General features: G+C 41.3%; 1 protein-coding gene across 25 annotated transcripts in view; it reads left to right on the top strand.

The window, feature by feature from the left end:
* CAMK2D (calcium/calmodulin dependent protein kinase II delta) overlaps positions 1–27,308 on the top strand; it is a 624,934-nt gene that overhangs the window by 175,304 nt on the left and 422,322 nt on the right. For all 25 annotated transcript variants that reach the window (XM_069242054.1, XM_069242030.1, XM_069242039.1 and 22 more), the window contains exon 3: positions 17,186–17,245. In XM_069242054.1, coding sequence (XP_069098155.1) covers positions 17,186–17,245 — 60 coding nt within the window. The remainder of the gene's footprint in view (positions 1–17,185; positions 17,246–27,308) is intronic.

The raw sequence follows: 27,308 nt of genomic DNA, 5'->3' as shown, positions 1-27,308 counted from the left end.
ATTCCTACAGCTAATAGGCCACAGGGTGGGACAGATATGTTTGCAGTGTACTTAAACTAGTCAATAGGATTAGTCTAATTTAAGATACCTGAAAATTACTTTCTTTACAATGCATATCTCCCCTCTGTCTGTGGTGATGATAAACCAGCCTAGGAGCACGTAGATATTCGGATTAGCCTCTTGAACCTACATTAAGGTGAATTAAGTATAATAGCAGGTGACTTCAATGTTTATTTCTTTAAAGAATTAAATGATGCTGATCTTGATGTCCTATATGTAATATGGCATTTTGAAGGGCCCAGAACTGTTAATGTAGATTCATACTGCCCTTTCAGACTTGTGTTGGTGTTAGGGAGAAGTAATGTAATGGATTTTACCTTGCTGAATGGCTCACTTTGACTGTGCAGCAGAATTTAAAATTGTTCTTTTTCCAGAGAGTGGCGTATGTAACTTGAAAATGAAGCACAAACTCTGGACTTATATTTGGTCCAAGAATGTTAAACCCTGGAACTTGGTGGCCCTCTGAAATTAGATGTACAATGAGGATCTTGCCAACTGGAGATATTTCAGATGTTGCCTCCACAGAATCTACTTTTGGGCTAGACTCATCCAAAATCAAGTTGAATATCTATTCCTCTGTAGGTGCTGCTTAAGGACCAGCCTGTTCTCTCCACCCCCCTAGTCTGTTCATTGCAAGTTTTCAATTAAAAAGAACAAAACAATAATTATACAGTGGTATCAAAGTTGCACAAGTATGAGTGATAAATAATTAGTATGAAGGAAAAAGCCAGCTGTTGTCACTCATCTTCTGATGCATCTTATTCATCGCCAAGTGACTTGCTGCTATAGGGAAGCTGATGTCAAACAAACAGTATCTACAAAGGCAAAAAATGGGAAGAGCACAGATAGGGACAAGTGGGGGAGCATGGGGGAACGTGCTTATATAAATAAGCTGGGAGATGTGCGAGTTCTGTAGTGGAGGTCTTCACCATGTAAGAGGGAATGATTCTATCAGCCACCTACCTCTGTGGCCACGAGTGGCAGAGAGGACAGAAAGGGGGGCATCTTCTACCACCTCCATCTTATGATCAACCCCTTATGTTAATACTACACAAATGAGTGTTATTGCAAGTAATAGATCTATTCAGAAGTTATTTGTATAATCATGATTCTAAAAAGCAATAACACTTTTCACTAGGGCTAGTTACTCTCTTAGCCAACCTAACAATGTAAACAAAAGACAAGAGGTATAATAGCAAAAATAAGCGCAAGTCTGATATTTGGTCTGCAGATGCTTAAGTGATGAGAGACGCTGGGCTGTGATGCATGATTGTATGATGGAAGGTTTAGAGGGGTCTGACAACACCACAAGACCTTTGTTTACCTGCGTACAAACCTAGGGTCTGATTTAGAGTTTGGCGAAAGGGGTTACTCAATCACTAATGTGATGGTTACCATCAATGCAACTCTATGGAGAATCAAGAAATGGAATGCTGGACTTGTCTGGTTGTAGAAAATGAGGAATACTTATAAGGAATTAATGTTTTGTGCTCTGACTCGCATGTTGGATACCTGCCATAAGCTCCCTTTTTATTCATCTCACTGCATTTCCTTCTCCTTGATGGTATGTGCCCCAATGACCCCATTCCCCGGAGCAAGGTAACTTGCAGTGTCCAGAGGATGCCATTCCCAGGGACACTGTGGTTCCCTGCCTAGGAGAGTGCGGGCATACCCTGCCTGCCTAGGCGCATCGAATAGTAAATGAGCTGCGGCTGTGCATTTATTATTCCCTTTGCCTAAAATTTATACTGGGTGACCCAGTGTCCACCCAGGAAAATACCTGGTGAAAATATGAAGGTGTAGGGCTGCAGATGTCATGCTCTTCACACTAACTTTCCTCTTGCTCTCGACGAGCTAGTTGTTGCTGCTGAGGTTCGGATTACTAGCTTTCTCCGCTCCAATCAATACACGCTTTTATGCGGTTCATTTAAAATTGCATCCCAGAGATCAGACGGGAGCAGACTCCCGCCTCTCCTGCAATTAAATAAATATTTTGAGAACTTAATTAGTTGTGGCAAAATATCCGTAGTTAGTTTGGCAGCATTTCCCATAGGTGCAATGTTTGTTTGACTTGTGCCCCATCATTATGCTTGATTCATTATTCATAGCATCAGAGTATTCATTTTTCATTTTGACAGAACGTGTGATGTGTGTGTCAAGCAGGCTTCAGTAGTTTGTTGCTCACTGTGCTAGTGCGCTATCTCTGCTTGCCCAAAATAATATTGCTGTTTGTACCTGTAAGAGCAATGGAGTGTCCGAGAGAAATTTCGAACTAAATTTGATCACTCCCTTTGCATAGATGCGTTGACCAGAGATCTCCATGACGATGGATCACAGTGTTTTTATCGCTAGACTCTTAATTTTTTATGGTAGAAAGGTTTGCATAGCGCGTGTTGAACTTTTAGTGAGGCTTTGCAGCACCTTCTTAGCTTGGTATCTTCACCACATGGTCTTCAGGATTTTGTCACAGATTGGAGTCTGTGTTTTTTTGCTGTCTGAGCTGAATCTGCAGTAGAGTAGATGTGGTTCATATGTTTCCTTGTTCACAGTTTGGTCATTTGTAGTGAGCAGTAGTAGTAGTAGTAGTTGTGAGTGTTAGTGGAGTTTTATGACAGATGGCTAGTGAACTTTCGGATAGTGGGGACAGCAACATCCCCAGAGTGCATTAAACATGGCCTACCCTTCTGAGAGCAGTTTGAAGCCCTTGAACCGACTCCAGCTCCTTGAAGACAAAGTTTCCTGAGCTACTCCACAATTTCTGCCTCTTCTACTTTACAGCTTTAAATAATACCAGCGCCCCGGTTCTCATTTTCCATTTTTCAGTTTCTGCTGCTGTCACTTTCTTATTTTATCTCTCAGACTTCATTACCTCTTGCCTATCCCGACCCTCATATTCCCAGACCCCTTATCTATTGTCCTTTGGATCTTTCTTAAGCCTCATTTTCTCTCTCCCGGTCACTGTCACCCACATTCACTGCCTCCACTCAACGTACTGCATTTTTTCCTCCTGTTTCTCTGCCTTGTATCAGATCTCACCATTATCTGTCTCAAGCTCTTTCTCCTCATGTTCTCTGGATCTCTGGAACAGGTTCTCAACTGTTCCAGCAACATTGGTTCCCTCAGATTCACTCTTCCCTAATTCACTTTCACCTGTTTCCCTCTTTTTTCAATACCTATTTTGTTGAACTTCATCTCAATGGTGCCAATTTATCAAACTCCTATTGGTAAAAATAGGATTGGCCATGCAGGGATTTGAGCCTGTGATCCACAAGTTTCACAAATCACTGAGGTTGCCCACCAGATCGAAGTTGTCATACACATAAAAAATGGGCAATTTATGCCGAAGCAATGATTGGCCTGACATAATACAAAATAGCACCTCATTAACGATGATCCTATTGGGACTGAACTAGAGAAAATCTCACTTCCTGCAAACAGAATTAGCATTTGGCACACAATCCAGAGATCTATGGAACAAATTTTGATTTGACCACATGGACTCCATTAAATTGAAAACCAACCTTCTATTCCAAAGTGTTGCCTGGTGGCTCAAAAGGAGCTTCAAAAGGTTGCCTCTATACCACTAAACTGTAGATGATTACATTTAAAGGGTAGGCGGGTCTTCAAGGTAACACAAAGAAAAGCAGGCAGACAGCCATTCCTTCATCTGACAAATGTAGAAAAATGAACTTGTATCTCTACCTCAATACAGGTCACGTAATAAAGATGTTATTTTTATTAGGATGGGAGAGAGAAAAAGTGTGATCTTGCTAGAAATGGGGGCCTTTGGTTGACAGTCAGGTTGACCCCTGTCCAAGCAAGGACCCTCACTTTAGTCAAGGTAAAGGAGAATCACACTCCATTAACCCCCGCTCAACCCCTTGGTAGCTTGGCACAAGAAGACCGGCTTAACTCTGAGACAATGTGTTAAGTATTTGTACCAACACACACAGTAATACAGTGAACACCTACAAAATGACACAACACAGGTTTAGAAAGATGGTAAATATTTTATCGAAATAAACAAGACCAAACACGATAAAAAAAAATAAAAAAAATCTACAATACACTATTAAAAATATGATCTTAGCACTTAAAAATATAAATATAGTGCCTAAAAGCAAAAATGCTGCAATTTGATGTTAAGCAGCATCAAAACAGAGTTGTTTCCTACAATGCGACACCATGGGCACAGTACGGACCTGAGGTACAGTACCTTAGTAAAACATGTAGAAAACAGGCCAGTGCACGAAGTCGGTCAGTGCGGCTTCGTTGGATCCGATGCAGCGTCTGTTGCAGTGCTACAGGGCAGAGGAGCAGAAGCGTAGAGAAGTGGCGTTTGGTCCTTACTACAGAGCAGTCGAGGAGAGGCGGCGACGGTTGTGAGGTGTTGGTCCCCTGGTTCTGGCAGAGACAAAGTCCGGCGAAGTCACAATACTGGGGGGCGACCTCACGGGGTCGCAGTGACATCACAGGGCTGCAGGTGATGCGATGGCATCTAATGTCACAGACGTCAGACTTACGACACTCTGATCTCAGCGAGGTCATGTGGGATCAGCGTCTGCGACGATGTGAGGCCTGCGGAGTCGTTGGGGTTGTCACGATTCTACGAGGTCCACGGCTTTGGGGCAGGCATTGTCGTGATTTCCGTGCAGCTGCATACTTAGCAAAGTTGCACGGTGTTGTTAGACAGGTTTTTCTCCAGAAATTGACTTCCAGGGGCCCAGGAACTGGAATGGCACCCTCTGACAAGCTAGAATCCACAGCATGCAGACTCTTTTGCTGTCCCTGAAGAAGCAAGCTCTACTCCAAGCCCTTGGAGATTCTTCTTTAAGCAGGAATGCACAACAAAGTCCAGTCTTTGTCCCCTTAAGCAGGCAGAAGCAGCAACTGCAGGATAGCTCAACAAAGCACAGTCACATGCCAGGGCAGCACTTCTCTTCAGATCTTCTCCTTGGCAGAGGTTCCTCTTGATTCCAGAAGTGATCTAAAGCCTGGGGTTTTGGGTCCACTACTAATAGCTCATTCTGCCTTTGAAGTAGCCAAACTGTAATGGAAAGTCTCTGTTGTTTTCAAGATCCTGCCTTGCCCAGGCCAGGCCCCAGACACACACCAGGGGGTTGGAGACTGCATTGTGTGAGGGCAGGCACAGCCCTTTCAGTTGTGAGTGACCACTCCTCCCTCCACTCTAGCACAGATGGCTCATCAGGATATGCAGGCTACTCCCCAGCTCCCTTTGTGTGGCTGTCTAGAGGAGACGCACAAACAGCCCAACAGTCAAACTGACCCAGACAGGGAATCCACAAAGTCACAAAATGGTTTAAGCAACATAATGCTTACTTGGTAAAAGTACGTTTTGCATGCATTCACAAAGGGGAAGGGGTCCCATGGGGACCTCATCCCTGTTGCGAATGGTTTAGCACCAATTTGAAATTGGTGCTAACTGCGATTGTTTTGCAACCACATTCGCGGTCACAAAACAATCATACATGCCATTTAGATTCGGTATTTGGAAGGGATGCCCTTGACACGCCCCTTCCTAATACCGAATCGCAAAACCCAAACTGCGATTCAGTGACAAGTTACCGAATTGCAGTTTGGGCTTTCTACATCCCAAAAAGCGTTTTTCTAGTCGCAAATGGACCGATTCTGCGAGTCGGCCCCTTTGCGACTAGAAAAATGCTTTGTACATCTGGCCCTTAATCTGTTAATATTATTACATTTTCTAAGCAGTCACGGACCACTGCTTTGCGGGATCCCACGGGTTCCACAGATCACACGTTGGGAACCTCTGCTCTAAGCACATGCATTCCTTATCTGCTGCAACACCAGGCCATTCGTAGTGGCTCAGAGATATACCCGTGGGCAACTCTCAATGGGGGCCCAAGTGCAGCGCAGCCAAAACTGACTGCCATTTACCTTCACATAAACATTAAGTTGTGTTGCTCTGTACTAGCCCGTTGTTGTGAACATTTCTTCAGTGATGTATACCTGCTAAGCTATAAAGTGCCACTATTATGTGGATGGCCAATACATTGGTATGGAAGGCAGTGTATGTCTGTTTGGTAAGTGCTGCACACACTTTGCAATACAATAAAATTGTAGTCTACATTGACGTACATGCAATGTGTAGTATCTTCTGTAAATAGATTAAATAAAATTCACATTGATTAAAATAATGTATTCCATCTACTATGAGCGACCTGTAAAATTAAGATTTATAGAAGTAGTTCAATAGAAAAAGAGCAATGTGATAAAGTAGGCTTATTCCATGCACAATTCAAGTACCATCTTTCAGGTTGATTAGACTCTAAATTGTCACAAACTCTGGACCTAACTGATCATTTGTGATTTTTGACTTGCCTGTCAAATGAGTACAGTACATACAATATGATTCTATGTGAACCCACTACAGAAAATTCTTCTTGGATCCCTGATCCCTTCTAGGTTCTTCTTGATTTGAGGCCTGATATCCGTGCTTTTCATTAATCCTCCTGAGATTTCAAAAATGACAGCCATTGGCTATATGGGGCTCAGCACCAAAGACGGTGCAGGGCTTTCTGTAGAAGCTGTGGTGGTACTGGAAGAGGGTGAGGTGGGATGCCAGGTACATCCAGTTAATGTTACATATTGGCTCTGAGCTCAGGTCATGTCAAGAAGACGACAGAAAGAAGGTTAACAGTTCCAGCAGCAGAAGCCTAAAAAGCATGCAGGCTCGGAAATATTGCACCACCCAGATATTCCCTGCAGCCCTTAAAGGAAGCTGTCCCGAATCTGCAGGAGGACATGGTGCCTTTCCTCTTCAGAGGGGATGGGGAGGAGGTGGGGGCCTGAATAGCATAGTTGGGAGTGCTCCATCCTCACACTGGTGCTGTACCATGTTTAATTCCCTGATATGGCTGCTGAGGACTGACAGGATCGCAACAAGCCAGGAGAACACATGTTGTTAATAAAAAGTTTTCATCCCACGTTTAAAATTGACGTCCATCTATAAGCAGCATTACTTTATTCTTGGTTGTATTTTAAATTTATGGAAATTAGCCCTAGTTTTTCAGGCACCTGGGTGATTTCCCTTCTATCCACCCTGAATAGTTAGACATTCACCCTCTTAGGCTTATGCCTTCAATTCTCCATCAACCTTTGACAGTCCTGTAATTCACAAAGGTTTCCATGATCACCTCTGAGCATCTGCTCCTCTCATAGGGACACAAAAGCTTTTTGAGCTAAGTTGCCAGTGAACAGGATGTAATTGGACCCAGGTGGTCATAGCCCCTCCTACGCTTTATTACCCTTTAAGAATGTATTCTTTAGGCCATCAAGATACGCCATCTTTTGAGCCAGGTTAAATTTTCTATTACTTTACCAACACTAGGACCGTTTGCATTGAATAGCTTGGCAGCTGCTGTTCTTTTTACATATCTTAATAATATGACCCGTTCAGGTGTTTGTCATTACCTTACTTCGAGTCTGGTGCTGAAAAGATCCTCTATCCCCCAGAAGACAAAAGGACTCTGGAATGTCTGTATTCTAGGGCACACGTAGTAAGCTTCAAATTCTATACCAGCTGTGTTATTTTCTTTTGATTCAGTGTACCATGACTAGGATTGTTAATATAATAATGTACTTCTGCTAGAATTCGATTTTCCTGGAATGATCTAGATATTTTTCAGAACATTTGTCCAGTACTTGTCGGAGACGATCGACAAGTTAATTTCTAGATCAATACGCACTGTTTAGCAATTAGCTGTTCTTTAGCACTGATTTCCACTGCGACTGTTCCTAGAATAGAAGTAAATCTATTTAGATTTTTTTGTTGGTAGCCCATTATTCTTTTGTCCTTTTTCAGTAATACAAGTGAATTCACATTGACAAACTGAGCATCTCTCACCTATTTTCGGCCACCTCATTCCAGCAGGAATAATCCAATGTGCACTAAAGTATGGTTACAGTGAGCTGTTATAGGACCGCAAACTATGAATTTGATGACTCGAGTTGATTCAGGTTTGTAATGATCATCTGGGCCCTCATGTGCTTCACTCATCCCAACATTCAGGAGACACCAAGACACAAATTTGTGTTTTAAAAGATACTGTTGCTTACTTTAATGTAAACCGAAACTAATAATATTCAGTATATTTTTCAAAATGCTTGGCCACTTAACCCTTAGACTGGTGGACTGTCAGTCTGTTCAATACCTTAACATTAAAGATATTGAACAAACCTGTTCTGTAGTTTTAACAGCAACATAATTGTAATAACGTGGTGACATTGAAGCTTTCGTTCTCTAAAGCCTTAATTCAGTGAAGACTAAGAATGGCCGAGATTGACCACTCCTCTACCACTGAGGTAATCATCTGAAGGAGTCAACTTTGGAATAGAGTTGAAGGCCATGGCTACCCGCAGGTCAACATTCTCCTACCCTCAACAGTCCTTTTAGGCCGAAGATGGACAAATGAAAGTTGTTTCCTGCTACTGGAAGGGAAGAAGGAAGTTTAACTAGGAGAAATATTGTGTATAAAATGTTTTCCCCCTATGCAACAAATGGCGGCAACTAAGTTTGCCACTAGGGAAAGACTAAAGCTCAGCATAAGCTAGGCTTGTGGTGTGGACCATAACGTTTTCTACAGTATTTCCATTTATGTTAACATTTTTTTACTTAATAGAATCAAATTAGAAATTAGATTTAAACGGTTATTTTGCATGCCATATTTTTTTATTGCATGGGCTAGACCAGAGTGCTTTACTTAAGGACAGTTATTATACATAATCACTTTAGCTTAATTACATTACTGATGTTGAAAGTTGCAGTCAATCCCTTGAGGTAGTTTTTGTATACGTTTTCATAGTCGTTTCTAATTTCTCAGCTCATCCATGGCACAACTAGCAGGTGCACCACATCAGTGATGGTGACCTGAAGTCTTGAGGCATTTGATGCAGGATCAACCCATCTTTTTTCTGTGTGTTCACTAGTTTTTCCAGTTAGCCAGAGTGAGAAAGAGAAGTTGCCTCTTGTGTGGAGCACGTTATCGATGAAGTCCCAAAACTGTAGGACGAGAATGTCCTCCCAACATTTAGTTTGACCCTTCTCTTGGTGAGATCGCCTGGTACCACCAGTCTTGCCCTCACTTACTGCAGTGAACAATGTGATCGAGGAAGGGAGTCCAGCAGAGTCACCTCCCACATCTAAATTCTGTCATGTCTTCAAAATAAATTTTAATATTTGTACTGGATTGTTAATTATCATAATTATATGGTGAAAGTTTGCCATCTTCTGTGTTTTCTTTTGATTAGAATTGCAGCTGATGATATGAAGTGCAGATGGTGTCATGGATTTGTGGTACTGAGCTCAGTCCTTCACTAAACTTAGATTACAAATGCTCCTGGGTAGGTTTTCCAATTAGATGAACTATTACACTTCTAACCAAAATATTGCTATTTGAGCATTTTACGAAGTTATATTTTCACAGTTTACTTCACTAGCACTACATCGGCCGCCTAGTATTATTTTTGTTTTACGTTTCTTCATATTTATAAGCTACGTAGTCCTTTATTACCTGTACTATAAAGTTTATTCCAGTGAGGGGTATGCTTACTGGATCAGGTGAAATATTAAAGGTTTGTGTTTGTGGTCATACTCGATGCTAAATTGAGGATCTTCTTGGAATCACCTCTCAAATACTGTGTAGTGCATGTTATAAAAACAGTTTGTAATATTTATGGAGTGCCCAGGGGTTTTGAGTCGCTGCATCATCTACAGAGTGCTTGTACTTTGCAAGTGTGGGCACAGCCTGGCACTGAGAATGGTGCAGTATATCAGTTTTGATAGAACACTTTTCTTGACAGAGATTTTTTTCTCCCATTGCTGAGATGCTAATCTAATGGGCTGGATTCACAATTACCAAAATAGAGAGGAACAAACAAACAAATAGCTCTAAAGTGAACACACTGCATGTGTGCATGGAACTGAGCGTACTGCTCTGGTACATCATGAAATGGCACATCTGATCTTTTTCAAGCCAGTTTTAATAGAAGTGGTACAATTGTTGAAAATGTTTGTAGGTCTGGCTACAGTCTGTTCTTGGCGGACCTATTGTTTACTATACAAACTTAGAGGGCTTTTGATAAGTCCCTTGCTCATACTAGGATAGCTTTGTTGTCTGTCTCACTTGTCTCCTCTTGTATTGATGGCTTTCCTTCATAGTCGTGTTTTTGTCCTGCCTAGGAGCTTTTGAGTCTTGCATTGTTCTGACTCGTTTCCTGTTAAAGCTGATGTTGCTTCCATTCAAGAAACTTTTTTCTTTTCTTTTGACACACCATAGGAGTGCATGAGTTTTCTTTCTCTCTCATGTGTCCTGCTTTCCCTATCACTTTCCCTGGTCCCAATCTGTTTTTAATTTTTCTTCCCCTCCCACCCACAGTCCGTGTTGTTCCCCTGCTCTCCCGCAAGCCTCAGCTATTTTATTTTTATTTTTCCCTACTCCACCTCTCCCCTATGTTGCCCTCTTCCTTAGTCTCCTCTTTACTCTGCCAGCCATCTCCTGCTTTATCCTGGCCATCGCTGTAGGCTAGCCAATGCCAAATGCTGCTACAAAGCGCTGGCACTAGCCAAAAACTGTTTTATATACTTTCAAGATAGTCACCATATTATGTGACACGATGTTGCATCACAATATAGTGGTCATCAGAATTGTTTTCTTTTGTTTTCAGATGGCCTTCATGTTCTGTGATGTACGTGACAACACAATGTGGTGGCTGTCTAGAATGTAGGGGAAGGGCTATTTTTAGGTCAAGCATAGCAGCGCTGAAGTGCGGCTCTTTCTGACATGTTGTAATCTATTCTGTGGGTTTTAGCCACTTCCATCTCACACTGATCACTTTCATTCGTTCCCGGGCCTGCCTTTCAAAAATCCCTTGACATCATTGGTAAATGCTTTTGTTTGTCCCGCCTTGAAGCAGTTTTGTTACCGCCATGGAGACTGACCGTGTTACAAACATGCTACAAGCATGTTCGGTGACATGCCTTGTCTGCAGGGACTTTTTTTTTTTTTTTGGGCAGTTTTATGTAGTGTGAACTCTACACAAAGGTATTTGCAGTTTTATATAGTGCGAACTTGATATAAAGGTATTACTGTGCTTTAGATGAGCACCCGTTACATTACATAAGAACACATTCATATTTGATAGCAATGGAAAATTAAGTGATTTGCCCAGAATCACAAGATGTTGAGCCAGTGCCTAGATTCGAACCGTGCTCCCCAGCTCCAAAGTGGGCAACTCTGACACTTATGCCACATCCTGTCCCCTAGGGTTTTTTGCCGGGTTTGTTGGGGCAGTCTGGGAATTATAGTTTTTTTTTTTCTATAGCAGTTGGTAATAAAGGTTGTGCCATTTCATAGCACTGCAAAGCATGTACCATTCTTAACAACATTGCGATAATTCATTTGCATCGATCTTGCAGAGAGGAAGAGGTGAAAATGCTATGCCTGTAGTAGTTTCAACTTTAGTAAATTGAAGACACCAAGGACAGGGTTATTTGCAAATCTGTGAAGATGGAGGTATTTCTAATCCTCCCAGTGAGGCCTTCTAGCATGAAGCTCCCTGTGACCAGCCAGCCTCTTGATTTAGCTGTAGGACAACCACCACCATCATGCTGTGCAACTGGTGTCCAAACAGCAGTTCTGCGGCGACTGTCCTCAGAAAACACAGTAGTTCTCGGATGCCTTTTTTAAACGACTGAAACGTTGCAGTATTTCAGATCCCATTGCTATGCATTACATGATGCAAAAAAGAACATCTTTGCAAAGAGCTTCTGGAACAATTTAGGAGCAATCTATGAAAGTTTCTGTGCTACAGCAGTCTGGAATGCGTTCCGGAACTGACTAAAACATGGGTAAATGTAACCCCAGCAACACTTCATCCTGTTCTGTTGTCCTCTTTGCCTCTGTGCTCACTGTAACAGTTTAAAAAATATTTTGTTTATAATTTCTTTTGTGAGAGTAGCTGTGTGATACACAGTCTAAAATTCCAGAATACGCTGGTGTGAACATAAGTCTAATATCCGATTGAATGGTCAGAAGTACCTTGCGGCATAACTATAGTCTGGATCAGTTTTTTGGAGAACGCTGAACAAGAGGATTCAGTTTATTTCTGAAGAGGCTCTGTAGAGGATCGACTAAGCGTCCACCCCTCTATAGATCCAGCTAAACAGTGGGCTCGTTGGTACCAGAGGGAAGGAGATTCAGACCCTAATTGGGCACATGGAGGGACGTTCAGTGAAGGATTATAGTAGAAAGAGTAAAAGTAGTTTAATTACTTAGGGATACCCCGACCCGTAGCTGCTAATGAGTAAAAGTGTTCGTGTTTACAGTACTGTAGTTTGCTTTTGGATAAACACTAAAAGTCTATGATATTTACAGAATACATAAATAAACTTATCACAATCCATGTGTGCTGTACGGAACGTATAACACCTCGGCTCCTGTTCCGTACTGTTGAGACGCCGTCTAAGGCCCTCCCTTGGTAGGCTGTCCTCTTCACCTGGTCCTGCTCTGGCCCCAAAATGTGCACCACGCTGTGTGAGACCAGCAGTTCATCGCATGTGGGCTGCCAATTCTTTGTGTCACATAGCCTATAATGTACGGAGGCTACTTCATCATGAACAGATATTTGTTTTCAAATAATTGTTTAAATATTAAAATGCTTTCTGTGTAAAATAGTTATTCCTCACAATTCCAGGATAGGCAACTGGAATGCCTCATCCTCCAGTGCATCTGTCACTTGGCTGGCATTTTAAAACCTCCCAAGAGCATTAATTATGGTACTGCTCCTCTGCCCTGGAATTATACACTTTGAAAGTTAATGTATTATTGAAAAGGGTCCCAGCCAGACCATTACCTTCAAAGATAGCAATGCACGCCTCTCTCCTTCAGGCGCTTGGAGCCGATAGAGTGCTGGACTGCAGCCCAGTTATCCAGAAATAATAATGCTTCGTTAATTTGGGCAGGAAGTCTCCACTAGTACTCGTTTTTAGGTCTGGCCTAGCGGCTGCTTCACCGGCTTCATGAAATCAAGAAGTCTCATAAATAAAAATCTACACACCTATATACAAAGGGGGATTTTTAGTTAGTCCCTGTTAATATGTTGCTTCTGCCTACTATAACATACTGCATGAGGCAGTGGGTCAGCCCCTGTATACCATTGGCTTTCTGATTGTGTATTGCCTGATCGCATGTGCACATCTGCCTACATAGAAGAGTACTTCAGTGCCAACTCTGAAGAGAGCCAATACTTTGCCAAATGTTTGTTTTCTGTGCATATTTTACCCTTTTTTATTTTCTAATTATCTTTTTGTTTTTTAAACTACTGTTTCTCTAGGTTACAGTAATTGTAAGCCAGTAGTACTTTTCGCACCAGTGCATTTTATTCTGTAATGGGCATTAAAACTGAAAAGAGTTGTGTTGGGAAATACCCATACTGTTCTGATAAAATGATGAAATAACTAGTTTATTTTTTATTTTTTGAATTATTAATGGTAGCTAATGGTCACCATGTTTAGAAGGTGGCATGATTTCTTTTTTCTTTATTTTTATGGCACATGCTAGCAATAAGAAAATAATTGGATCACCTTGCCTAGACATATTGGCTTTCTAATGCTTGTTGGAGATCAGAATTTATTGTAATCACTTGACACTGCCCCAGAGCAAGTTAGAAAAATACAGAAACGTGTGAAGGAAGGAGGACGCAAAAGGTCGACAGGATAACTGTGAGAAAACAAAGGTGAACCCAAGGGTGGAACAAGCATTTGCAGTGCAGTGGGTCTTGCATTTGCTTGAGTTAGAGCTATTGGCATTGTAAATTCATAACTGAACTTTTCTTGCCACATAAATTGGTCAACCCTCCCTCACAATTTGTTCTTTTCCTGCCACATAATTCCAATGGCCCTGCATATAACTAAAGTACTTCCATGTACCTTCTTCACCTATCTGCGTCAAAAAATGAAAATGTTGACATTTAGCATCCTAATTTAAATCTGCCATGCTAATTCTAATAGAATAGCACTTTCACCACCCCACTATCAGAGCTCCTGACTAACACAATCACCCAAAAAAAGACACAAGACAGCCACGGAGGAGTAATGAGAGAAATAAACTAGAAGGGTCACCCAAAATATATCATGAGTGTTCAAACAGTCATAGCGTAATAAGAATGTTAAGTTGTCCTGAATCGTGGTCATAATTTCAATAAGGAGAGATTAATAGAACATATACAATTAACATATAAACCCAATAAAAACCTTTATCAAAAATAAACTTTTGGCATTAGACTGTAATGCACATAACGGCCCCTAGAAGACACCACAATGAACATAGCATTTGTAAGAAACATGGTCATGTAACCATATAGTTAGATCCTACAGGACTTAACTGTATGAAAACAAAATGACCAAATGTCATGCAGTGTAACTATGTATTTATCCCTAGAGGGCATAATGTATTACACATTCTCAGAGCTAGCAGGCTTATTGTAATGATATTACAAACAAGACCCTTAAAACACAAATTACTGTCAGTTGTAAAACAAAAGGTTCCAGCCATGAGAGAGGTTAAAAAGACACTGAATGATTGGAAATGTTATTATTTTGGGATCCCCCTAACTAATGTAAGGATACAGGGATAATCTAGACAGAAAGAGCAGATTGTGGTAAACGTTTTGAAGGTGGCCCCATTGTCCTAGGACCACCCCAGGCTGAGTTATGAGTAAATATGTTTTGTAAAAGAATTCCTTGCAAAGCATTATGGGATGGCAGAGGGCTTTAAATATTGTAGTATGTTGACTGTAATGCTCAAAACAGCCCCTAGAGGACACCACAATAAAAATATAAATTGTAAGAAACATGGTCATATAACTATATAATTAGCCCCTAGAAGGCATAACCACATGTAACAGAATGGCAGAAAGTAATGCAGTGCAAGCATGTATTTAGCCCGTAGAGGGCATAGTGCATTACATATTTGCAGGGACAGCAAGCCTACTGCAATACTACGCCCCTTATAACACAAACTACTCTGAGCTGTAAAACAAATGCTCCAGCTATAAGAGAGCTTAAAAGGGTACTGAATGGTGAGAGGTGTTATTATTTTGGAGTTCCCACTAAACTAGTGTGGGGACCGAGAGATGATCTAAACAAAGAGTGTGTCGTGCTGACCGTATTTGCTGGTGGTCCTATTGTCCTAGGACCACTACAGGCTGACTTATGGGCAAAAGCTAAAATGTTGTGAAAAGAATTCTTGCAAAGCATTATGGGGTGATTTTCCCCAGTGCAGCGAATATTGTAGTATCGGCTCTCCTGCTGTGCCGGGACAGCCGTATTGTGGATTTATATGTTTTTAGTAAAGCATTTATCAATTATAAGTGTTTTTGGAAAAACTATAGAACGCGAAGGGGAGAGACAAAAGAAATGACTCTGATTAGATAAGTGTGAACACTGTGACCAGCACTTCGATACCACCGATGGAGTTTATGCTGTTGGTGCTGTGAGGGCCATGGCTGCCATGGAGCATGACTGGGAGAGACAAAAGAAAAAGTAGTTCGCCCCCACTGAACTATATCAGCAGTAGTGCAATTATCCATGTGACACGGTCAGTCTGCAAGGTGGTAACAAAATCGCCCCAAGGCGGGACAAATGTAAAGCATTTACCAATGACATCACAGGATTTTGGGAGGGCAAGCTCAAAAACGAGTGAAAGGGATGGGCATGAGATAGGCGTGGTTAAAAGCCCACACAGATAGATAACAACAGGTCTGAAAGCGCTTGCACGTTCGAACTAAAAAAAAAAAAGCATGTAAAATAGTTAGAGGAAGCTGATGGTGGTGGAAGAGAAAATATAAGGGGGAATCAAGATGAGACAATCAAGATTTGGCAAACTTGGTATTTGCAATCTTGGCATCCTGTAGCAGTGACTGCCAGCTTCTAAGGAATACATTTATTTTGTTTAATTTATTTCATATTTTTTAGTTTTTCAAATTAAACTACGGGTGATTGAATGACAGGTTTACTTCAACACCGCCTTGATACAAGACATCATCACATTGCATACAACTTTCTTAAACTCAAACCAAAGCTGTTTATTATATTCTTACTGATCTAATATGTTGGCAACCTAATATTTCTCACACCTTTTCTCCTACTGTGGTCTCTCTAGGATTCTATTATGATGCTCCCTTCTCAATGGCACAACACAGTAATACATTTGTCAAAGCAACCAAATTCCACCTTCATGCCCAAAGAAATTGAGCCTTTGTTAAGAACTTGCCTGACCAAGTCAATGCTGGTCGTCAAGCTTTAATTATATCAAGACTGGAGTTGGGTATTAGTGTCCCAGAGGGTCTTCCCTGATCATCAATCGACCACCTGAGAGTTATTTTCCATGCTTTGGCAAAACTCCTATAATCCTCAAGAAAGTAGGAAAGAGTACACCGATCCTCTAAAGCTCTATATTGACTCCCAATTGAGGCAACTGGTAATTTCAAGCTGGCTTTCAACATTCCCCCTTACTTCTTAGAGTTGGTCAACATTTCTAGTGGCATAACAAATCTGTGTAGCAAGAATACGCTGTTATTGGAAAGTGCTTGCTTCACAGCATCGCATGCACAATACCATCTGTTCTTAAGTGTGGATACCACTTTGTAGAACTCCCTACTGTGCAATGCAAGACTGAACACCAGGCTTCTATCCAATTTCAGGCAATTGAAAAGGTTTTTTTTTTTTTTTTTTTTAATATACCTTTCTAAAGAGTAGTTTTCACTGAATGGAGACCCTATCCGCTATACACATTTATTTGCTTTTCTATTCAGATGAATACTTTTTGCATTGGTAATAGTTCACCCACCGCGGTACTAATTTGTTATATTGTCTGTTCACATTTTTTTTTATTACTACTACTATAAGTACATGTAATATGTTGATATATTTGTGCTGTGTCCAGATGTGCCCCAGTGAAGGAACATTGTTGAAAACTCAAATAGAATTGAATAGCGTGCCTACTCTGCATTCTTCTCTTTAAGATTCGGCGTACACTTGTCCAGTCTTGTATGCACTAAAAACTGTTTTTCTTTTTGTCTGCAGATCACCAGAAATTAGAAAGAGAAGCCAGAATTTGTCGTCTTTTGAAACACCCTAATATCGGTAATTATAAAAATAAGTGTTATTTCATTGTTACTGTAGAGCTTAGCAAGACCATGTGTGATGTTTACTGACTGACCCCTGTGAGGGTAACAACATTTGATCCATATGAAGCTTAGCGCAGTCGGCTTGGCTCCAAAATTGCTTTTATGTTGCTTGTCGCTGCCTTTTCGGTTAGTCTGAGCAGGGAGGGTATGAAGTAGAGTCCACAGAGGCTTGCATCCTCAGACATAAATAGCTGATAATGGACATATTGTAGTCACACCTCCCTTTTGTGTGAATTATCTGTAACGGTGGTGAAAAAATGCTTTTACCTTCATTTTCAGTTAAGAAACACAGTAGTGTTTACTTGTAAAGAATGCCTTGTGATTAATTGTGACAGTAGTGCAAGTTTTCTAATGTACCACCTTTAGAAAGAAATGTAAAACTCCAAGAGGATTTAAGGTGATTTAAATTGCAAGCATGCATGGCGGGTTGTTCTTTTGTCTTTCATTTGCAATATGGAAGTTGTTCTCGAGATCTGGGTGGGGTGAGACAATATATTGTATAAATATAGTGTTTTAGTATTTCAAGCTCTTCCTATTTATATGAAGTTTTTTTAAAGAACTGCACCCAAGTCAAAAATAAAATGCCTCCAATCTCCTCCTTGACCTCCGCAAGACCTTGTGGCATAATCCCCGAGGGTCCAGGTGGGATAAAAGGAACTTGTAAATCTCCACGCAGCATATCCACCCGTCAGTTATCCTCTGTAGGCAAGCAGATACCCTATTAGATGCTCCCAAAAGCACACCACAGCAGGTGAGGATGACTGAAGGAGAGCACTCATGTTTTTAAGCCCTCTCTCTATAATGTACCATAGTTTAATGTACACTGGGCAAGAAGGGAGGAGCCCCCACTAAAAAGAAATCATGACCACTGTAAGACAAAGACTAGACGATTCTCTTTCTATATTTCGTGACCTTGGATATTGCATCAAGATGGCATATCAAATGTGGGCGAAAACTTGGATCTTCCCATTCACAACTGTTGATAGGATGTATTCTTGATGTTTTGGACAAAAATGGTGCTTTTCAGCATTAAAAGGGCTGGTAGATGAATTTGATTATTTGTGAGTTTTTAAAGCTGAGAGCATTAATCACAGGTAAACCCAGAGGAACCCTATATTTGAAATCCAGGCACGAAAATCCACACTGGATAATCCATTCATAGGACAAGATTCGAAGTGTGAATCTTAAAGGATTATTTAAATCTAAGAATCGTTACAGAAAGCAAAAAGATACTAGTTACTCAATCAGTTCCAAATACTCATAAACGCAGATGACAACAATATTATTGGTAGTGGAAACTAAGCCCTAATCTAATCGAAGTCCGAAATGGTTGCGATCAAGTACAAGATAAATGAGAGTTAAGTAGCATTTATAATAAAGACTGCTATGTAAGGCAGGAGAGAATCACGAAATTAGATTCCCATGGAGTCTGCCTCTTAGAGGTTCAAAGGAACACCTGCCTCGTTTTTCACATGGTGACTTTTTCCACACTTGCAGACTAAAACTATGCCGCCAGTGTGCTGCTCTGAGGAAAGTAACATCGTGCAGCCCAACAGTAAAACAGAAAATATATGGTATAGTAACGTTTGCTCTCCGTCTGAAAAATATGCTGTATTGTGCCGCACGCAGAATACAATACCACATTCCAAAATATAAACCGCACCTCCGTTCAGTTATAGGAAGTAACCTTCATTTGTACACATTTGCAGCAGGGTGGTTAATGTAGTCTTCATGTGAACCTTCTAGACTAGATAGGTTTTCAGAGCTTTTTAAGGTTAACAGATTGGCTTGATTAAACACCAGAGCTCAAGGTATCCCAGAGGGGATGAGGCCAAACACCCAAATAGTTCTACCCCATGCTTGTTGTGGTTGTCTGGTTTGGACGGAAAGCCACCCTAAGCACAATCGGAGTGTGACCCAGGGTGCAGAAATCATTTTCGGGACAATCTCAACATAGGCTTCACAGATGTGCACATAATTTTGATGTGATTATGCCCTCAACAGTGAGCACTTGAAGCTTTTTCAGAGCAAGGGAGCTCTACCCTGATATCTTTTTATTGAAGACCCATGTAGGTTCAGCCCACTTAGTTCTCATGCATTTCTAGCTCGAACATTCATCTTAGTCAAGGCTCCGCCTAAGATAAATTCCAAGAACTCCACCTGTGAGATGGCCTAGCCCATGGTGAGCTGAACCTGGTGGTTCAGTTATGAGCAATCACAGCCTTCTCAACAGCATACGGTAATGGTACTATAGAAAACTGCAACAAGTTGTTGCAAGATGGATGGGTGCCATCAGACTTTCAAACCTTTCCTTTTCTTTGAGACCTTTTTCCTAGTTCCTGAGAAATGTTGATGGCCCTTAGTGGGGCCACGTTTAGCAGTAGTTTGGTGTTTGTGCCATTCAAGTGCAGACCGACCTACTTGGTTTATTGGTAGATGTGTTTTTTGGTAAGAATCAGATACGAAGTAACTGTTGTTATCCTGAGAATTCAATTCAAATTGGCACATGATGACTTTGTAAAACAGTAGTGCAAGCATTGAGCCCTAAAGAATGCCACAGTTTGTATTCTGACAGATTAAGTGTATGGTCCCATTGTGAATTTCTGGCGACTGATTGATTGAAAGACATTTATCACACTGTAAGCATTTATCATATTTATAGTTATACTTATGTTAAGAAACTATAACTTGTTGCCCAAAGTTACTTTCTGGAATGCGTTGTAGTTACACTTAACTGAGGAAACTATAACTGCAAAATTTCAATGGTTTCGAATGGGTAAAATGTCATCCTAACTATACTTTGCTTTTCCCCTGGATTTGAGGAGGATCCTCAAAGGAGTCGAGGCTCCGCAGATCGGGCAAAAAAACACAGTTTTTGGACCCCTCCATGTGTCCTATAGGGTCAGGATACGTTTATCCTGACCCCTTGTATGTTTTACACTGCTTTATTTCCATCCCCATGCAATGCAAGAAACAAAATGTTGCCTGCAACTTTTTTGTCAGGATGCAGCCAGGCAGTCGGGCCTTGCTTTTCCTCCTAATCCACAGTGGATCAGAGGAGGGTCCCTGTACCTATATATACCAATTTGGTTTGCAATTAATACCTAGAAAGCTTCTAAAGGGATTTACACCAAATTACAAAAAGGTGCTTTCTGGACCAAAAGCTAGCTTTCTGTCAAATTTGGTGTAAATCCGTCCAACGGTGTGGGCTGTAGTTCTGTTAAAAATCCCTATTGAAATTAACATGGGGAAAGCGTGTTGTGGGACCCTCCCTTTTTTTCTGCCCCTGCTTGACGGATCACCCCGAAACCTTCCAGACAGGAGCATCTATCTTTTTTTTGGGAGAAATTTCCTGAAGATTTGTCAACCAGCATCAATGATATAAGCAAGCCAAAAAACAATTTTTCTATGGAAACTAGGCCCTAACTGTAACTCCCTACAAGGACCTAGTTTCCATAGGTTTTTTTTTTTTTGGTTTGGCCAATAACTGTAGCACTGCTTGATGTATCTTCACATCATTTTCAAAGCTTACACTTCAGTGGGCTCAGCTGCTGTCTTGAAAGATTTGGCATGATCCCAAAAGGCACTTTCCCTCTGCATTTTTCCATAGGGATTTTGAAAATGACTACAACCCAAACCTCTGGACAGAATTACACCAAATTTGGCAGAAAGCTAGCTCTTGGTCCAGAAAGCGCGCTTTTTATGATTATTTTGTAAATCCATTCAGTAATTTTGGAGTAATTAGAGATTACAAAATATGCATATATAGGCGCACTGGTACAACTGTCTCTGTGCAGATATCTGATTGGCTGCCAACACTTCAACAACAACAAAAGTTTAAAAAAAAAAAAAAAAAAAAAGGCCCAAGGTTGGGTCACCCTGAGCCACTAGCCTTGGTCTAGGGGTCCCTCACAGACTCCAACAGGGCGAAAAAGCATTTTTTTTTAAATGTCGGAACAATCCGCAGATCTGGGGCTGTAGATTTTTCCGACATTCTGGGGGAAATAAATGGGGCGGATCTCCCTCCTTTTTATATATTCCTTTTTTTTTTATTTTGCCCCTGGGTGGACTAGGTCCTGGGGCTGTGAGGGACTGAAAGAGGCAGGGGCACATGCAGCTCCCCTCCTAGAGCTTCCATTAGCCCTGGGAACACCACCTCCCCAGGGCAAAATCTTTATTTAAAATGGGGGAGGCCCGAAATGCCTCCCCCACAGCCCCGGAGAACGTCACCTCCCTGGGGCTAAATGTGAAATTTATGCGGGGGAACCCGCAGCCTCTGGGACTGCCACCTCCCTGAGACAGTTTGATACAATTAGGGGTGTGGTTGCGTCCTCCCCTCCCCCACAGCCCCAGGGACAGCTACCTCCCTGGGGCTCAATGAAAGACTGGAGGTGGGCCTCACAGAGCCATACATGGCCCTGGGGACTGCCACCGCTCCCTGGGCCAGCTTCTGCTATGTCTTGGGGTGCCCACTGCCGGAAAATTACTGTTTGTTCTGACTAGGCAGCTCCAGCCAAGTCAGAGCAAACATTCTGCTTCCAGCAGGCGAGATCTGTCAAAGTGCTCTTGCCCACTGGCTGCCGAGGTTTCATCTCTTTCACTGCCCGCAGGCAGGGAAATTAATGAAATGATTGCTTTTGAAGCTGTATGTTTAGCATCTCCCTGTCTGCAAATGCAGTGCCGCTCCTGCAAGAGGTTGGGAGCTAGCTGGTACCACAGAGGCCTTGAGGCTCCCCCCGTGGTCCAACTCACAATGGGTGCCCTGGGTGGGGGGCACCAGGAGAGATGGCTGGTCCTGGGGGCCCAAAATCAGCCATTTAATAGAGCTGAGCACTGGGGCATGGGGGCCCGGTGCCAAAATAGGCCAGCCTCCCCTGCTTAACATGAAAATTGCTAAGAATATGCAAAGTGCAAATCACCAGCAAGCTGAGCCCACTTGGCCCGGCACTGTCTACCTTAGTAGTATGCATATGTCTTCCCCCTTTTGCCAGGACTCACTACTATTGACACACCCACACAGATACTCACAGACACACTCAGTCGTGTACCCACTCACACAGCCACTCAGCCTCTCGCACCCTGTCATGTTCCTACTCACAGACCCACTCAGACACCAACTGACAGAGACACTCTCACACCCACTGTCACATCCAGGGACACCCTCTTACACCTACTCTCACTCCCAGACACACACACATCCACTCTCACGTCTCCATAGACCCTTTCACACACACTCGGAGACACACTCTCACACCTGTTCTCACACCCAGAGAGACGTGCCCTGTGGCCAATTCCCAACGCACATGGCCAAAGGCCGTGTGCAGCATGTAGTTGGGTTATTAAACCATAGACCTTCACTTTAAAAAAAACAATAGTTGCAGGGACATTATAGTTAGTTAGTTAGGTTCTGAATTTACTCACACAAAACCAGAGAAATTCAGCAGCTATAGTTAGTTATTTCAAGTATCTGTAACTCGTGGCCTAAGGTAACTATAACCTGCGCCCTTACCATGCACTGCTAATTACCCAAGATATTACAACACTCATGACAACTTTTATAATGTCAACAAAACAATCAGTGAAATATTAGAAGGAAATCTATTGAAGACTAAATTAATTGTAATTGAATATATATATATACATACATATATATATATAATCTCAATAGTACAACTGCAGTATGCAGGAAAGCAAAGGTGTTTTTTATTTATTTTTACCTGAAGTGAAAAGGTCACAGTTCTTTTAAGCAGCAACTTTATATATTCATTTGATGTTGACCTAAAAAGAGAAACTTGAATGCCTGAACATCACAAGCTCATGAGCTTGCATGTCCGCATGAATGATCATAAGGGAGAAATGGATAAGTGCTCTTTTTTTGCGCTCCAACTTACCAATTTAATAAAACATTTATTCTAAAATGTGCTTAATGAATGGGTGAAGTATCAGACATAGGGAAGAACATAGCAGGTTTTCTCATGTAGGTGTACAGGTCTAATTTGCATCTGATTACACCATGCTTCACATTTGAAATTAAGGAAGGGCTGTCTGTAAACATGTAGGGCCTCTGTGTTACTGTAGATCGGGAACCTGTCAGACTCACAAATGAGTGCAACTTTAAAAGTATATAAAACACGTGCAATTGCTGACAAGCTGGGCAGTTTGAGGAGGGAAGGCTGCTTTTTAGGTGCATGTGCGACCTGAGGTGAACTTGACTTTCTATACAGGATACACGTTTAAACAAGCATTTGCAATGCAATAAGTCTTGCATTTGCTTGAGTTACAGCTATTGGCATTGTAAATTCATAACTGGACTTTTCATGCCACATAACGTGGCCAATCCTGCTTCATAATTTCTTCTTTTACTGCCATGTAATTGCAGTGGCCCTGCATATAACTAAAGCACTTCCATTTTCCTTCTTCCTCTATCTGCAGCAAAAAATGAAAATGTTATAATTTAGCATCCCAATGTAAATCTGCCTTGCTAATTCCAATAGAATACCACTTTCACCACCTACCATCAGAGTTGCTGGCTGGCAAAGACAATTCCCCCAAAAAAGACAGAACACAGCCACAGAGGAGAAACAATTAGAAGCATCACCCAAACATTTCAAGAGTGCTCAAACAGTCATAGTGTAATAAGGATGTTAAGTTGGCCTGAATCATGTTCATAATTGTATTAAAGAGAGATTATTAAAGAATATACAAATATCTTTTAAATCTTTATCAGAAATAAACTTTTGACATTAGACTGTAATGCTCAAAACAGCCCTCAGAGGGCACCATAACAAAAATGTACTTTGTAAGAAACATGGTCATGTAACCATATTGTTAGCCCCTAGAGAGCACAATCCCCACGAAAAAAAACAGGAGAAAGTAATGCAGTAGAACTGTTTATTTAGCCCCCTGTAAGGGTATTTTTAATGATAGCAGGCATGCTGCAATTATATTACAAATAAGGACTTTATAACAAAACTTCTCCCACCTGTAAAACAAAAGTTCTAGCCATGAGAAAGCCTAAAAGAGACAGAATGGTGGGAAGAATTGTTTTGGGGGTCCCAATTAGCCCAGTGTGGGGACCCAGAGATGATGCGGACAGTGTGTTTTGAAGGTGGTCCCATTGTCCTAGGACCACAACAGGCTGAGTTATGAGGACAAATGTTTTGTAAAAGTAATGTCCTGCACAGCATTATGAGGCGAGTTTTCATGCAGCGTATATTAAGTATATTGACTTCAATGCTCAGAACAGCCCCGAGAGGACACCTCAATAAAAATAGCATTTGGAAGAAACATGGTCCTGTAACCGTACAGTCAGCCCTTACAGAGCATAATCACATGAAAAAATGGGAGAAAGTAATGCATTGTAACCATACATGTAGCCCATAGAGCCCGTAGTGCATTACACATTTTCAAAGATAATAGGCCTACTGCAATGATATTACAAACATAACTTCTTCCAGCTGTAAAACAAAAGTTCCAGCAATGAGAGAGCAGCTTAAAAACATAATGAGTTTGGGGACCCAGAGATGATGGAGACAGAGCATGTCGTGGTGGATGTTTTGAGGGTGGCCCCATTGTCCTAGGACCACCACATGTTGAGTTTTGAGCAACAATTGTAAATGTAAAGCAAAGCATTAGGGGCAAGTTTCTGTGCCATGAATATTTTGTTATTTTGGTATGACTGTAATTCTTAGAACAGCCCCTAGAGGATACCACAATGAAAATAGCATTTGTAGGAAACATGGTCATGTAACCATATAGTAAACCCCTAGAGGGCACAACCACACAAAAAGAAAATGGCACTAAATAATGTAGTGTAACAATATATTTAGCCCCTAGAGGGCATAGTGCATTAAAGGGGTAGCAGGCCTATAGCAATGATATTACAAATAAGGCCCTTAAAGCACAAGCTATTGCCAGCTGTAAAACAAAGATTCCAGCCATGAAAACACTTAACAATATACTAAATGGTGGGAGGGGTTATTATTCTGTGGTCCCCACTAACGTAGTGCGAGGACCCAGAGATGACCTAGATGGCAAGATTGTCTCCTGCTGAATGTTTTGGTGGTGGTCCCATTGTCCTGGGATCACCGCAGGCTATGTTAGGAGCAAAATGTATTTCTAAAAGTAATGCCCTGCAAAGCATTATGGGGCGATTTTCGCAAGTGCAGGGAATATTGTAGTATCAGTGAGTATTGTAGCATCTGCTCTTCTGCTGTGAGAGACTCTTTCATTTTGAGGATTTCTTTTTTACGTAAAGCATTTACCAATTTCAAGTGTTTTAAGGGGAGAACCACAAGAAATTACTCTGATTAGGTAACTGCAAACAATAAGACCAGCACTCCAATACCACCGATCGAGTTCACACTGTTGTGCCTATTCACTCTGTGAGCACCATGGCCGCCATTCAGCATGAAGGGGAGAGACAAATGGGGGAAAAAATTGTTTGCCCATGCTGAAGTATATCAGCTATCACGCAATAATCCATGTAACAGGGACAGCCTCAAGGCAGGACAAACATTAAGCATTTACTAATGACATCAAGTGATTTTTGAAAGATGGGCGTGGTTAAAAGCCCACAATACTTACAACAGGTCAGAGTGTTTACGCGCTTGACCTAAAAACACTGATTTGCAAAGTCTAACCATGAACTCCACTCAGAAGACCTCATGGTAGCAAAGAGAAGGACCATGTTAAAAAAAAAAAAATACGTAAGGTCCTCCTGTATTCTGTAATCTTATTATGAAGGTGTTTCTTGAGTAGCACTGGAACAGGCTGCCGACATAGAAGTAGGATTACAAAATGGCAGAATTGACATAGCACTACACATGTAATAATGCTCACCGACTAACTCGTGGCTTCAGAGATATTGCTTTTTCAACTTTACCTGAAAGCTAAAAACAATGGATCCAACTCAAAAGTAAATGAAAAATTGCCTTTTCACTGTAATCGTTTAGTAAAAAAAAAAAAAAGTCAGATTTTGAGATCTGTTTTAGATTTTAAGGTTGGTATTGTCCTTGGAAGATGCAGCACCTGTGTCCTCATATCTGTCCGGTCATTTTTAGATCCGAATAGACAGCACAGCATTGCCATACCTTATGTGAGTACCAAAAAAGACTTTTCAGAGTACTATTGAGGGGCTTAGGCTGATACAATCCGTGTGTGTTTATAATTAATCGGTATGTTAAATATTGTCTGTGACTGGTGAGTCTACGATTTCATTTCCATCGAGACATCGTTATATATTGCTATATGAGTATAATGTAGCTAACAAGTAAGATTTGTGTTGGATTTAAATGTCAATGTTGGCTTCCTGGGCAAGAATATTATTTACGTTTGTGTGCCTGTGCGTTGATAGTACAATAGACAATTGGTTTTCATTTGTTTTCTATTGTTGCAATTACGTTTCATATTGTAACCTCTTTGTGTGAAATGTTAGCGACTTCTTCACTGGTGAGATGAGGAAAGTGTACTGTGGTGATTCACTAGTTTTGACTGCTGTAAGGCTGGAACATTTTCAGTCAGCACAAAACATACCTTTCCTTATTAGTGATCTGCACGTGTTTTTTTTTTTTAGTGAACTACATTTTCCATGACGAAGTATGAGAACTGGTTATTTTGCATGTTCCTGAATTCTGCATTATGTATTTACCTCATCAGTGTGTGATCGGCTAACCAGATGAGTCTCTAGTTTATGTGCGACACACAAGGAGCCCTACATAAAACTGGTTGGGTAACCTATAATTTCTAATAGGATATCGCTGTGTGTGTGGTAGCAGTGAGTTTTTGCACCATGCCCTCAGCATGATAAAATAAATCCAAATGCACGTAATTTGTCCTTTGGGTAGCACACAAATTACCCCCATCTTTGCAGCACAGTGTCATGGATTTAAATGTTAAATATAAATGTCCCTGTGCAATTGGTGCATACACTGACCTCCTTAATAGGTACTAGCCCCTTTGTGTAATCACAAAGTCCACATATCCACAAAACACGTTTCTACTATGTGGAATGGACTGCT

Source organism: Pleurodeles waltl, chromosome 1_2, assembly GCF_031143425.1.
Source record: "Pleurodeles waltl isolate 20211129_DDA chromosome 1_2, aPleWal1.hap1.20221129, whole genome shotgun sequence".
Taxonomy (NCBI): Eukaryota; Metazoa; Chordata; class Amphibia; order Caudata; family Salamandridae; genus Pleurodeles; species Pleurodeles waltl.
The sequence above is the reverse complement of the archived record's forward strand: the minus strand, read 5'-3'. Positions and strand labels throughout refer to the sequence as shown.